The sequence below is a fragment of the Neolamprologus brichardi genome, chromosome 23 (genome assembly GCF_056152115.1).
Source record: "Neolamprologus brichardi isolate AB-2024 chromosome 23, ASM5615211v1, whole genome shotgun sequence".
NCBI classification, from domain to species: Eukaryota; Metazoa; Chordata; class Actinopteri; order Cichliformes; family Cichlidae; genus Neolamprologus; species Neolamprologus brichardi.
Genome location: NC_142125.1, coordinates 17,464,013 through 17,476,848, shown reverse-complemented (window position 1 = coordinate 17,476,848; position 12,836 = coordinate 17,464,013). Strand labels below are relative to the sequence as shown.

The 12,836-nt window shown below is 40.2% G+C and overlaps 1 protein-coding gene across 11 annotated transcripts in view; it reads left to right on the top strand.

Moving 5' to 3' along the window:
- Nucleotides 1–3,596: 3,596 nt before the first annotated feature.
- LOC102778169 (target of Nesh-SH3-like) overlaps nucleotides 3,597–12,836 on the top strand; it is a 35,927-nt gene continuing 26,687 nt past the window's right edge. For all 11 annotated transcript variants that reach the window (XM_087836011.1, XM_087836009.1, XM_035912628.2 and 8 more), the window contains exon 1: nucleotides 3,597–3,869. In XM_087836011.1, coding sequence (XP_087692137.1) covers nucleotides 3,779–3,869 — 91 coding nt within the window. In that variant the 5' untranslated portion in view covers nucleotides 3,597–3,778. The remainder of the gene's footprint in view (nucleotides 3,870–12,836) is intronic.

Sequence of the window (12,836 nt, the reverse complement as noted above, 5' to 3'; positions counted from 1 at the left end):
GCATGTTTTGGTTATGAACTTAGAGGAAATGCAGCAGCATCATTCCTGATAAACAATTTCGAGATGTCATTGCTATAATGTATATGTAGTATTCCTGGTAACATGTTTGTGTGTGACTTTAAATCTCTTAATCACATTGGAACTGAAGTGAAACATAACGTTTTATTATTATAATTAGTAGTAGTAATAGCGGTTGTATTAATAGTGTTAATGAATCAGTGTGCAAAATGTTTTTACCTGCTATTAGAGTTCAGTCGTAATTGTTAAATCGACTCGTTTGGCGTTGGACTTGACTAAATTGGCCGTAGAATAACAGCGGCTCATTGACCTAATTGGCTGTGTTAGCGTCATTAGCCCAATTAGCAGTGCAGTGGGAGCGTAGTGCCCTGGGGCTGTGAGTATGTTTCTAATAACAGCATCCTTAATTAGTCTGAGTCCGTCGAGCTGGGCTGCCGTTTGATGTGGGAGCGTTTAAGTTTTACAAGATGAAGCGTGGAGCCTCTCTACTGCTCGCAGAGAAAAACAAGCTTTATGAAGGCGGACACGACGAGAGGAGCGAGCTTTCACAAGCTGAAGTGTTAACTTTGGCTGCAGCTTGTTCAAGCTTGTTGTTCACAGCTGTCAGACTCTTTACTGCCCGTTTAAACCTGCAACGTTCACACTTCAGAAGGAGCAGAATGAAAAGCGGATCCACTCTACTTCTTCACTGTAGCCAAGCTGGTTTATCAGGGACACTTTTCTCCTCAGGTTTCAGAGATTTCCTGAGCTGTGTCCTTTAACTCTTCCACTAGCAATGAAGTACTTGAGACTTTTAACTGTATGGAAAATGACTGACATACTTGCATGGAAGTAACACAGTCAAGTGAACAGGAAATTTAGGAACACAAGGACAGACAAAGGTCAGAGGTAAGCACTGGATTTGTGGAAGTAAATGGGTAAACTCTCAGGTACGATATGAGCTAAAGTGGAAATCCATACGTAAAGAATAAGATTAACAAGCCATACAGAGTTTTACAGTAGAAGTCAATGGGTTAACTGGAATGGTGAGAATGAAATGAATAAGGAGTGTAAAATAAACTGGTTTAACAGTTAAAAAAGCGGATAACAACCCCCAAATAAGCAGAACTTTATGGTTGAAGCAAATATTTTTAAGTAAATTCAGTTTTGTTAAATTTTATTTAGGAAAACTATGGAAAGAAATTTTGTGACTTTCTCAAACTTAAGTATTTTGGAATCCTATAAGCTATTAGATTGAGGAAGGGGAAAACTATGCAAAAGATTACTAAAAAGCACCACTGAATGACACAGGAAATAATTCCTGCCTGTGACCATCTCTCTGTACAACTCCTCCATCTAATACACTGTAAACACTGCAATAGTTACACCCTTTTTGCACACACAGTTCACAGGTTAGTCAAATGACAATCGTGTATATATATATATATATATATATATATATATATATATATATTCCACCTCTGTAATATTCTTGCGAATATTTTTTTATATTTAGAATTGAGTGATTTGTGTATATTATTATATATTACATTTGTAAACTTTGTACCATATTGTATTATTTAAAAAGTTTAGTCTGTTACTGTTACTGAAAAATCTGGGAGATGAAAGGATTTTTTTCAGTTGTAGTTCTGCATTTGGCCATTGGGGCAAACATTCCATCCACAGCATCAGCTCTAATACAGTTTCTAATAGTAAACGATGACGCAGCCTCTGGATTTTGACCCACTGCGGCACTCCTCTGCTAGTGTTACACTTTACTTTAACACTAGTTACAACAGTATTGACACTTGATATGCACCTGTCATCATTTCCTTTTTCAGATTTTTTTTTTCATTTTCTTTTCTTCGCTCTCTGCTGCTGTTGTGCAACACAAATCTCGGATACTTCATTCCTCTTCTGCATCAGCTGCTGTTTGGCAGTTTTCCCTTTCCCCTTCATCCTGTCGCATGTGACGGCACGTGTTGGATACATAAACCCAGAGTCCAGGGCCAGGTTTTGGGTTTTCCTTTCAGTCATCACTGCTGCTCCTCCTCCTCCTCTTCATCCTCCCTCCATTCAGGCTCCAACTTGGAGAAAACATGTCAGTTTTTGGCTCTGTGGCTGTTCTCAGCATGCACGTGTGAAGAGAGCGGATGTGTTGTGATGTGGGCGGAGCTTGTGTGTGTGTTTTTGTGTGTGTGTGTGTCTTCCCATCGTGCTCAGGTCCAGGAGCAGCGAGGCCACCGAGGACGCTCTGATTTCACGAGTTTTACTGCGAGCACGTGCAACAAACCTCAGTGACCCAAACACACTGCTGCTGTGATCAGTGTGTGCATTAATAGATGTCCCACTGACAGACGCTCGTCACAGTAGTTTGTCCAGTTCGGTGTTTGTGAAACATCCCTGGCTGATATACATTCCTGTCGTTCCTGTCAGTACAACCCTCAGAGCTCCTCCCACACAGGTTCCACATCCAGATGCTGCTCTGTGAGCCAAACAACAAAACGTCTGCTATCAACATCATTTAGGTGATGATGGTGAAACATGAGGCTACAATTATACAGAAATTAAGTACAATAAACACTCCTTACACCACAAGAGGTAACTCTTCTCAACAAGCTGTCAACATGTGCAGCCCTTACATATATGATTAAATTACTCAATGAACTGGAAGGTGCTTCAAGGTCAAGGGCCCCTGGGCCTTATCATACTCAAAAACACAACTAAAGGACACAAAATAACAACAAAGTGTAACAACATCTACACAATTAAAAAGCCGCAAGGAGAAACAAAACAACAAGAAAGACAAAAAACAACAAAGAGAACCGAAAGAAATCCAAAAAAGTCAAAACAACCACCAACAGCCACAAAACAGAGATTAAAAATGATCAAAAAGAGTTTAAAAGACCACAAAGCGGAGAAAATAAAAGGATACGATGTAACAAAAATGCAAAATGATACAACAAACTAACCACAGAGCCACAAATCAACACTAACAAAAAAAGTCAAAAAATAACCAAAAGAGATAAAACTGCTAAAAACTGAAACAAGAAAACAACAAAAAGACACAAAAGAACTGATGAAAGAAACAACATGAAAAAACAAATTGTGCACAACCAGAGAAATGTCTCTTACACTAATATGATTTTCCCACTTTTACATTAAAAAAAGTCTTGGCACAGATGAACACAGGTGTTACAAACAAAGAATAGACACTAAATGGATGATTTCACTGTTGACACAGTTTCTGACGTGTTTGTGGTTCTTTGTGATCACAGCCTGCTGCTAACCTCCTGCTCTGAAGTGTCCAACAGCCAAACCCTGGAAAACAACAAGATGAGGAAAGGGAGGGGTGAGGAAGGAGGAGGAGGTGTGCATGATGAAAAAAGCAGAGAGGGGGTAAAAGAGAGAGAGAGAAAAAAATCATGTTTGAGGTCCAGAGAGAAAAGGGAGGGGTGCAGGCTGCCGAGAGAGGAGGGCATGTACAGTTACAGAGGGCCGTATGTGGGGCTTGGAGATGCCTTCCAGGCCACGCCCACCTGCAGAAGCTATAGATGTTGGCGTTTCAGTGGTCCCCCTCTTCACAGCGAGGACGTCCGACAGCTGAACAAGTCCTAAGTCCGACTGACCAACTGCAGGGAGAGGCACTTAGTGAAGTTGTCCAGCACCTGGTCGCTCCTCATCCTTTAAATCTGCGCCCTATCTTCATCTCCAGGCTAATCCCAGAGGCTCCATCCTCGCCTTCATCCTCGTCTCCTGCAAGCTGAAGCTTTGAGAGGTCATGCCGGGCATCGCTCCCCTCCTCCGAGTCCTCCTGCTGCTGCTCGAGGGCACGACTCTCCTCAGCGGCATCCCTGCACAGAGGATCAGAGGCAAGTGCACAAAACGGCATGCAAAAAACCCAAGTTGCATAGCGTAATGTGAAGTCAACGGGGTAGCACGGACATGAAAGAAAGCAGAAATAAGTAAAGTAACAGAGCTGTAATAATAAAAATGCAAAAACTAAAAGAGTAAATGGCTCATTTTATGCATGAATGAAACAGATTGGCATAAAGTTGTGAAACAAAAGATGGTGACATGCTTACAAGTAGTACTAAGCAGTAGGAGGTTTGAAATAAATGAGGAAAATGTACAGAAATAAATGCCAAAAGAATGGAAGTAAGTGGGTGAAATGTCTACAGAAAAGAAACAAATAGTTGTGAAACAAAGTGGCATCAACTTGATAACAATGTAATACAGCAAATGTAGAATAATGTTTGCAGCAACAAAAATGTGTCTGTGGGTCTGTGAAACAGGATGGATGTAATAATTAATATGTGAACACGTGTGCATAGGATGGCAAAGTCGTGAGGTGTGAGAAGACAAAAAGTCAGGTTTAAGTCACGAAAATGTGGAAAAGTGCAAAGATGAAAGTAAATGGATGTAGGAGATTTAGGCAGGAAGCAATGCAGGTACACAAGAGTGAAAATAAATGGTTAAATTATAAAGTAGGAGTAGGGAGGAAAAATCTGTCCATAGAAGACGCATAAACATAAGAGAAAAAGAGAAAACATTAAAGTTATGAGGACAACGCTAGAAGTGCTAAAGTCAGCATGATGATTGGGTACAACTACCTTGAAGTTAATAATAAAGTTAACAGGCTGCAAAAGGCAGTCAAATATCTCAAACGTGTCCAAATTAGTTCAGTGTGATGAGTTTATTGAATCTTTTGACACATGAGGAAACCCTGAGGAAACTGAATGTTTAAGAGCTGAACAGCGTTTTCATGCTGCTACTCGTCTCAAGTTTTAGAAGAATTAGCAGATTTCCCTGGTTGGAGCGCCTGCTTATCCTTCAGTGTTCCTGCACATAAAAAAAAGACTCATTTGTGAATAGATTTGAGTTTTTGTCTTGCTTAATCTGCCGTTTGTGCTGTTAATGACCTGTGCAGCTCTTCGCCTGCAGGTGCTTGCCTGATTCTGCCATCAGTGCGTTCTCTCCTTTCTGCTGACTCGGCTTCTTTGGCTGCAATAATGGTCTGCAGCTGCGGAGAAGTGACAGAATACTCTTTCAGAACACTTTATAATACATGCATTTTGGCCTTTTACTGATTGCCTTTTGGCTGCATGTTGAGGTGGATTTTGGTTTGGTGTCTTTGTCAGCTCCTGCAGCCAGGCTTTGCTGCAGGTTGTGCCTGCCCCGGTCCGATGGGAGGAGGGGCTAATTCATGAAATAACCTGTCATTTTTTTCTGCCTCAGTGAGCTTTTTATGTTATGTAAGATGATAAAATCCCCCTCATTCAGAGAGACACGGTGGTCTGACGTGACGGCTCAGAGAAGATTACCTCACCGGGTGAGAGACAGCCAAGAGCAACATAGAGAGACAGAGAGAGTGAGTGATGTGTTTGGAGGAGCTCCGTGTTTTTTTTTTTTTTTTTTCAGTTTGTTTTATTTTTTTTTGCATATATTTTCCGCAGTTCTTCCTTTATAGGGAAGTTTATTGATGGCAAGAGTACAGAGTGAGCAAAAATGTAATTAATGTGGTGAAGAATAAGAGGCACACAGGGACACGTGTGTAAATGTGGAACAAGTTTCGTGCTAAGTCCTGCTTTGATTTTGTTTGTTTCAGCTGGGTTTTTTTTTTTCAGATTCGGGGGATCCTTGACAACAGTTTCATCAGGCCACGCCCACATACAGCTGTTAGATTCATTTTTTCCCGAAGCTCTTAAAGGGAAAAGTTAACTAGCCAAACAGGGGATTACGGGGCTCTCGGAGTTTGTAAAACAAAGACCAGTTGCAGGGGTTTTGTCATTGTTAAACTTCCATACAAATCCTGTTTTAGTTTTCTAGGCAGCGTCTTCAAAAAACAGCTGTTTTCCGTTATTTTCGTTTAATACATCTAGGCACAAATAGACTTCGAGGGTTATAATTTTGCACGTGTAACTGTTTCTTCACATTTTTTCCTGTGCAACCTCAGAGTGGATATAAAGCTTGTCCTATCAAAGGAATGCCATGTAATATTCCAAAAAGATTTCTCTTTTGACTTATTGTGTAAAACGATAAGGTGTCACTAACACTAATTTTTTTCTCTGTTCTTCATTATTTATTAAATACCTCTCTAATTTGTTTGGTTTCACTTTGAACTGTTTCTCCCCTTAAAAGCAGCCAAACTGACTTTTTTTTTTTTTAACATAATGTTGCAGTTGACCTGAGGGGGCCCCCTTTTCGCCTTTTTTTTTTAATTAAGTGGGTCATTTATATAAACCCCACCCCCAAGGTTAGTCCCCACTTAAATGCTAAAACATGTGATATCTATTGAGGCACCAGCAGTTAGTCAGTCCCCATAGACTCCCCATTAAAATGTCCAGCTTTACTCGAGAAGCCAACATGTTTAGAGTCGGATACACAAACAGATTTAATTATTACAAATGTAACTTCAGTTGCAGGTGACCTGCAGGGGCACTAAGTAACATTTTTGTACTTTCATTGATTAGTTGATGAATTTTAATTGTATGAGTGGGTGGGTTTTTGATGCTGTTTCATAGCTTACCTTTAGGGTGCCGTGACACATCTCATGATAATTAGCATCTTATGTTCAGTAAATTAAATCCAGTTACACAAAAACCATCTGGAGGTGTGGCCAAAAGGGGGTGCAGGATCAACGTGCAGTCTTTTTCTCATGGAGTTTGTCAAATAAATAACTTTGAAGATTATTTCAGGATCAGTTTCAGGCTTAAAGTTGAGTTTCAGCATGTTTTAGTTCTTTGTGTATTTTCTTTCGGGGGGATTTCCCACCTGAAAGATGATAACAACCCCCACTGAAGCCAGCAGCAGGAGCAGAAGCTTGGAGGTCTAGAGATAGCGGGGCCTGTGCTGTATCACAGACGACTGTTTGAGTTCCACCACACTGTTTTACCGTTGCTGCTAATGAGCTGGCTCGCTCTGTTGTCTGGTGGCATTTCTTCCCTTAAAAGGAGCTGCTGCACATGGAGTGTGTGCAGAAACAGACTCCAGACTGCACGCAGGTGATTTCTTTTGCTAACTGGAAAATGTTATGTGTGTCTCTCTGGTCGTCCGACTACGACCAGTACCTTCTAATACTGCATCTTGTGTGGTGGTTTATTGTTCATGTTTTTTTGCAGTACTCAGTGACTCATGTATCACTTTTTGGTACAACATTATCTTTCAGTTCATTTTGATGTTTTGCTGTACTTCTAATGTAATTCTTAGTGGTAGTTATTTTGGAACCTTTCTGGGTTCTGAGCAGTTTACAGCTGCTCTGTGTGCATAGTCATACTTTATGTGTTCTTTGTGGATCAGATGACGTTTTATAGCACTTTGGATTGTTTTTCCCACAGTACTTTGATGTAACAGTTTGGTTTTTTGTAGTATGTTAGCCTTTGTTAGGACTTTGTGCTCCTTTTTGGTACTTTATTCTGAGCAGTTTTATGGTACTTTCCGATTCATAGCAGTGTAAGTTTAGAGCAGCTTTATATTTACTTTGATGCACTTGGTTCATTACTGTTTGTTTGTGCTACCTGGTGATGACATAGTTAATGTATAGTTCTTTATACTACATGGCAGTACTTGTTCTTTGGTTTTCATATTTTGCACACTTGGGTGATTTTTCTGTACTTTTACCTCCTTGTGATACCCTTTTCTTGTAGTAAGATGAAGTAAAAGACCTGTTTTAGTACTATTGTTGGTAATTGTTTAGTTCGTATGGTTGTTTTTTGTGCGTCTGGGCATTTGGCTCTGTGCTGCAAGAATTTATAGAAAATGTTATGCTTTTTTGACTGTCTTTTGTACTGTTGCAGGTATTTAATGTAGCACATTTGATGATGTTAGTTGATGAGAACACTGATAGCTTTTTGAGCTATTACTGTTTGTGGGTTTATTTTGAGGTGTTTTATAGTACTTTTGGTTACTTGCTGGAGTACTTTTTCTTCCATTTGACGCTGGTTTCGTGGGTACTTGTGGTATTTTGTTGTACTTAATGTCTCTTCATTAGGGTCCATTTGTTCCTAAGGAAAAATGAGAGTCATTACAGAGATATAAGAGTTTGACACACCGAGAAAACTGCTGCAGCTGGGATATGTTGTCCATGCTTTTGGGAGGGGGGACCCTCGTCTATATTAAGCACTGTTTTTTGTTGTTTTTTTTTCTGTGGGGGTGGGGGGGGCTGATGTCTGTCATGATGTTGAGGTTTATCCCTCCGCCTTCGACAGGCCAAACAGCGCTGCCAAGAATGAGCTACATGATTCCACACGTCCAGCATGTTGGCCTCTCTGCAGGCTTTTCCCATACCGATCTGCATGAACAAACAGCCCAAAGAAAACCTCAACAAGATGATGGACTGGATGTACTTGAACACAATGACATGCTTGGAAAAATCCAAACCTTACAAAAAAAAAAAAACCTAAAAAAGAAAACATTTGTCTAGTGATTGGGCACATGCCGTTCCTTGCAGGAGGCTTTAATGCCTAATTAGACTTGATTGTTCCACTGAGCTTCTGCACAGAGAGTTAATCAGCTAAAACAACAGTTCAGAAGCAGAAAAATGCTCCTCTGCTGGAATTTATCACTTCAAACTGCTCAATTTGGCTCCACATTAACCTATAGTCACTTCTATGAAAGGATGTGTGTTCCAGCAGCAGCTGATTTAACCTTCCTCTATTTAAGGCTGACTAACCTCTCACATAAACATCACAGAGCCTCAGTGGATGGCTTCAGCTGATAGAGATACTTGGATCATAAAAGTTAGGAGCACAATTTACAGATCACAGTGTTTTTTATGAAAGGTTTGAGGCAATAAATCTTCGTTAAAGACCTACAAAGTCAAAAATTGTCAAAATTCCAGCATTCAATATCATCTACATGGGCTTTGCAACACCATTACAATTCAGTTTCAGTTCAGTTTTATCTATATGGCACCAAACAACAGTTAGGTAAGGTGAAGACTGTACATAACACAAAGAAAAGACTGAAACTCCAACAATCAGATCACCTGCCTATGGGAAAGTGCTTTGGCGACAGTGAGAAGGAAAAACTCCCTTTTAACAGATATAAACCTGCAGCAGAACCACACAAAGCAAGGGGCAGCACCTATATTGGTGCACATTAAGTTGCTGCAGCAATCTTAAAAAAAAAACTGGACATATTTAAATACAGTGTGGTGAAATATTACAAATTTGCAGCGTTACATGAGCATTGTATTTGGATCATAAATGTATATAAAAAATCCTTACAATTTTCTGAGATACTGCATTGTGGTGACAGCTAGACAAGATCTACCTGATAAGATAGATCATCAGAAGCTAGAGAATAATAACAACTGTGTAGTGAATTTCTGTGTTCAGAGTAGAAACATTTTAAAGACAGAGGAATTTTTGGGATTACATGTGGGAAACCTTACAAAACTCCAGCTAACAGTTTCGTAATGCTGGGACTGGTTTGGAGTTCTTCAGAAGCCAGTCTGAATGTTACCATAGCTCGGAAAGCCACATGAAGGCACGGAGAGGAACATGAAGCGTCACATGTGTGATTGCCTCGTCATTGAGTTTTCATGGTGTGGATTCAAGAGAAAGCCAAATACAGATGAACTCTTAACAGCTTCATCATGTTCAAGCAAGTCGATCCTCTTTAAATGGTGGGAAAGTGTTGGAAAAGCAAGCAACCCTGGCTGATGTGGAAAACTTAAAGAGGCTGCAAGTCCTGCTGATTCAGCCATTTTAGGTTTAGGACTTTCCAGGTCAAAGTTTGAGTTCTTCTGGTGTATTCACATGAAGTAACCTTGATTTGGGTACAGTTGGACATTTTCAGCCTGTATCTCTTCACGGGTAGTTGAAGTGTCTGCTGAACTCTCAGTTTACAGTGTTTCATTGATGTACTGTTACTGTGACGCTAAAGGAAAACTGAAAACAGACTGATTCCCAGGCAGCTTCTGAACGTCTTTTCTCCAGTTTCTGAGTGGATTATCAGAGATAATGATGCACAGGAAATGGAAGTCAAATCTGTTTCATGTCTGCGAGTTCTGACTCTGAGGAGGCTAAGTTTGATGCTGGCTTGGTTTAAAGCAGCTTATTCATAGAGTAATTTGGACCTCCTTGTGCTTTCCTGTATTTGTACACTGTCAGAGCTCTGGGGCCTGGAAAATAAAAAGTTTATAGAGAAAACCCTGCAGGACTGAAACATTTTGTCCTTGTTAAAATTTTAAATGTGGACCATGATGATGCACTTGAACCCTGCAGACAGAGGTCAGGAGGATCTGCCACTGGACACCAAACATGCTCATTAACTGCTTGAGCAGAGGCTCTGAGGGAAATCGTAAAAGCCCATGAAAAACAGAGATATACAGAATGTGGATTCTAGATGAGATATCCATCTCAGCGTGAAATGTAATCAAAGCATGACTTCCCCTACAGAACAGACTGTACCTTCAGACTGGAATGTTCAGTCCAGTCAGAAACTTCCATGTTACTGGGCTATAAACTGGACAGAGCTTAGAATAGAGCCAGTATTCATCCAGTTGAGGTGGTTCGGCCATCTAATCCAAATGCCTTCTGGACACCAGCCCAGGTTTTCTGGGCATGGAATGCCAAGCTCTGAGGAGACCATAACGTACACCAATATCATGAAATCAGTTGTATATCCCATGGATCTCTCTCAGGATCCCACAGGAGGAATTGGAAAACCTGAGGAAAGGATTGTCTTGAACATAACTTTGGGTAAGAAGAAGAAAATTGACAGACATAATTATTGTCTCTTTGAAATAAATTCATTTTGTAATAAAAGTGTTGGAAAACTCTAAAAACTCTTTCCATCATCAGGAATTTAATATAGCATTTATTCCAAAAATGACGTCCCCAAACATATAAAACAGAATCTCAATAACCTGTCAAGGGAAATGTGATTTCTCTCCAACAAACAACAAACAAAGCAAACAAAAACAAGAAACATTTTAAAATTGATGAACAAACATTGTCTCGTTTGAAGACATCGTGCAACACTGGCCGTTTGTGTTGCAGGAATCTATATAGGATCTCCTTTGTCATTGGTCCTCCAAGAGAAAATAGCATTATTTTAGAGACCTAAAAAATCCACACTGTGCTGATTGATTATTGTGCTGTTCATGTAATTGACATGTTTGTGTCTGGTTTGTGTCCTTTATGGACGTTTTATGAACTTGGTCTAGATTCTTGCTTAGGTCCAGGCACTAACAACTGCGTGGTTTGGGTTTTTGTTTGATGGAGCTATATATCAATAAAATTTTCACCATGGTTTGTTTTTACTGCCTTTGATTTCTAAAAACATAACCTTTACTCCTTTTTTTCCAGTTGCAGTGAGATTATCTTGGTTTGTTTTAGGAAAAGGTCCTGTTTTGTGTTAAAATAAGTCCCTTGAGAATGTAAAACCACATGTTAGGAAAAAAAACTTTTGTCATCTGCAACAACTTTCTCCTTTGTTTTCATCCTGTGACAGTGGCTACACCAGCAAAGAACATGTGGCCACAGTCTCATGGTTTCTATTTCAGACACCATGGAAAAAGACACTAAAGGGGTACCCGCTGGATCACAGTGTGACACTGAGTGGGCTAGACTAAGCTTCAGTGATTAGCTTCGAGTGCAAATACCCTCTTTAATCATGTTACAATAACTTTAAATAACTCCTGCAGTAAGTAGGCCACACTTTTGACTCTTTTGATTTTTTCCCCATTTCTTTCTAAGCCAATTTCTATAAAAGTAAAGTCTTATAGGCCCGTGTAGAAACGTTTTCTCCAGACCAGTTTTAGAGTTTTGGGCATCTTATTAGAAAATCCTTATTTGACTGACTTGAAGATTCGATAACATGCCATGTTTCAATCACTTTTTGAATTAAAAATTTGAATTAGTAAGTATCTTGTCTTTGTGTTCATAAAGACTATTTAATTAATTTGTACTTACAGTGAAATGTGGTTGAACTCTGAATTCTTACTTGATATCCAAGATGATTGACTGTAAAAGCTCAGAGCGATACTGGAGCTGGTGTAAATGGTAAATGCGCTTTTACTAGTCCCCCCTAGGGACCCCAAGGCGCTTTACACACCCAGTCATCCACCCATTCACACACATGTGGAGGCAAGCTACAGTTGTAGCCACAGCTGCCCTGGGGCAGACTGACAGAAGCGAGGCTGCCATATTGCGCCATCGGCCCTTCTGGCCAACACCAGTAGGCGGTAGGTGAAGTGTCTTGCCCAAGGACACAACGACCGAGACTGTCCGAGCCGGGGCTCAAACCGGCAACCTTCCGATTACAAGGCAAACTCCCAACTCTTGAGCCACGATCGCCCCACAGAGTCCCTGTCTGTCCTCACTTTGGTCTTTGATTTTTCTGTAAAGCTAAAACAAATGGTTCCCCTCTAACCACCACCAGTAGGCAAACAAGCGGTTAGTATCTTGCCCAAGGACATTTGGCATGCATGCAGCTAGGAGGCAGCCTGGGATTGAACCACCAACCTTCTGAAAAGTGGTTGACCTGCTCTGCCACCCGAGCTACAGCCACCCTTTTTATGACTGATTTCAACTTGAGACAGCCAGCAACCACTCATTATCAGTCGTTTTTACCTATCAACCAGATGTTGCCAGGGGGTCTTCAACCCATATTTATGCCTTAGTAAATCAGAGCTTGAAACATTTAAATCTGGTCTTGGTACCAATTTTTTGAGTCAAAAACCAAAATGTCTTTTTAATGTATCACACAGTTCTGACTCTGTAAATTTTTATTATATGAACTTTGATTATGTTATGATTTTTTTCTCACCTTGAGTATTTGTTGTTGAATTCCTGATATTCCCTAATAGTCTTGCTTCTTCTCTTCCTTAG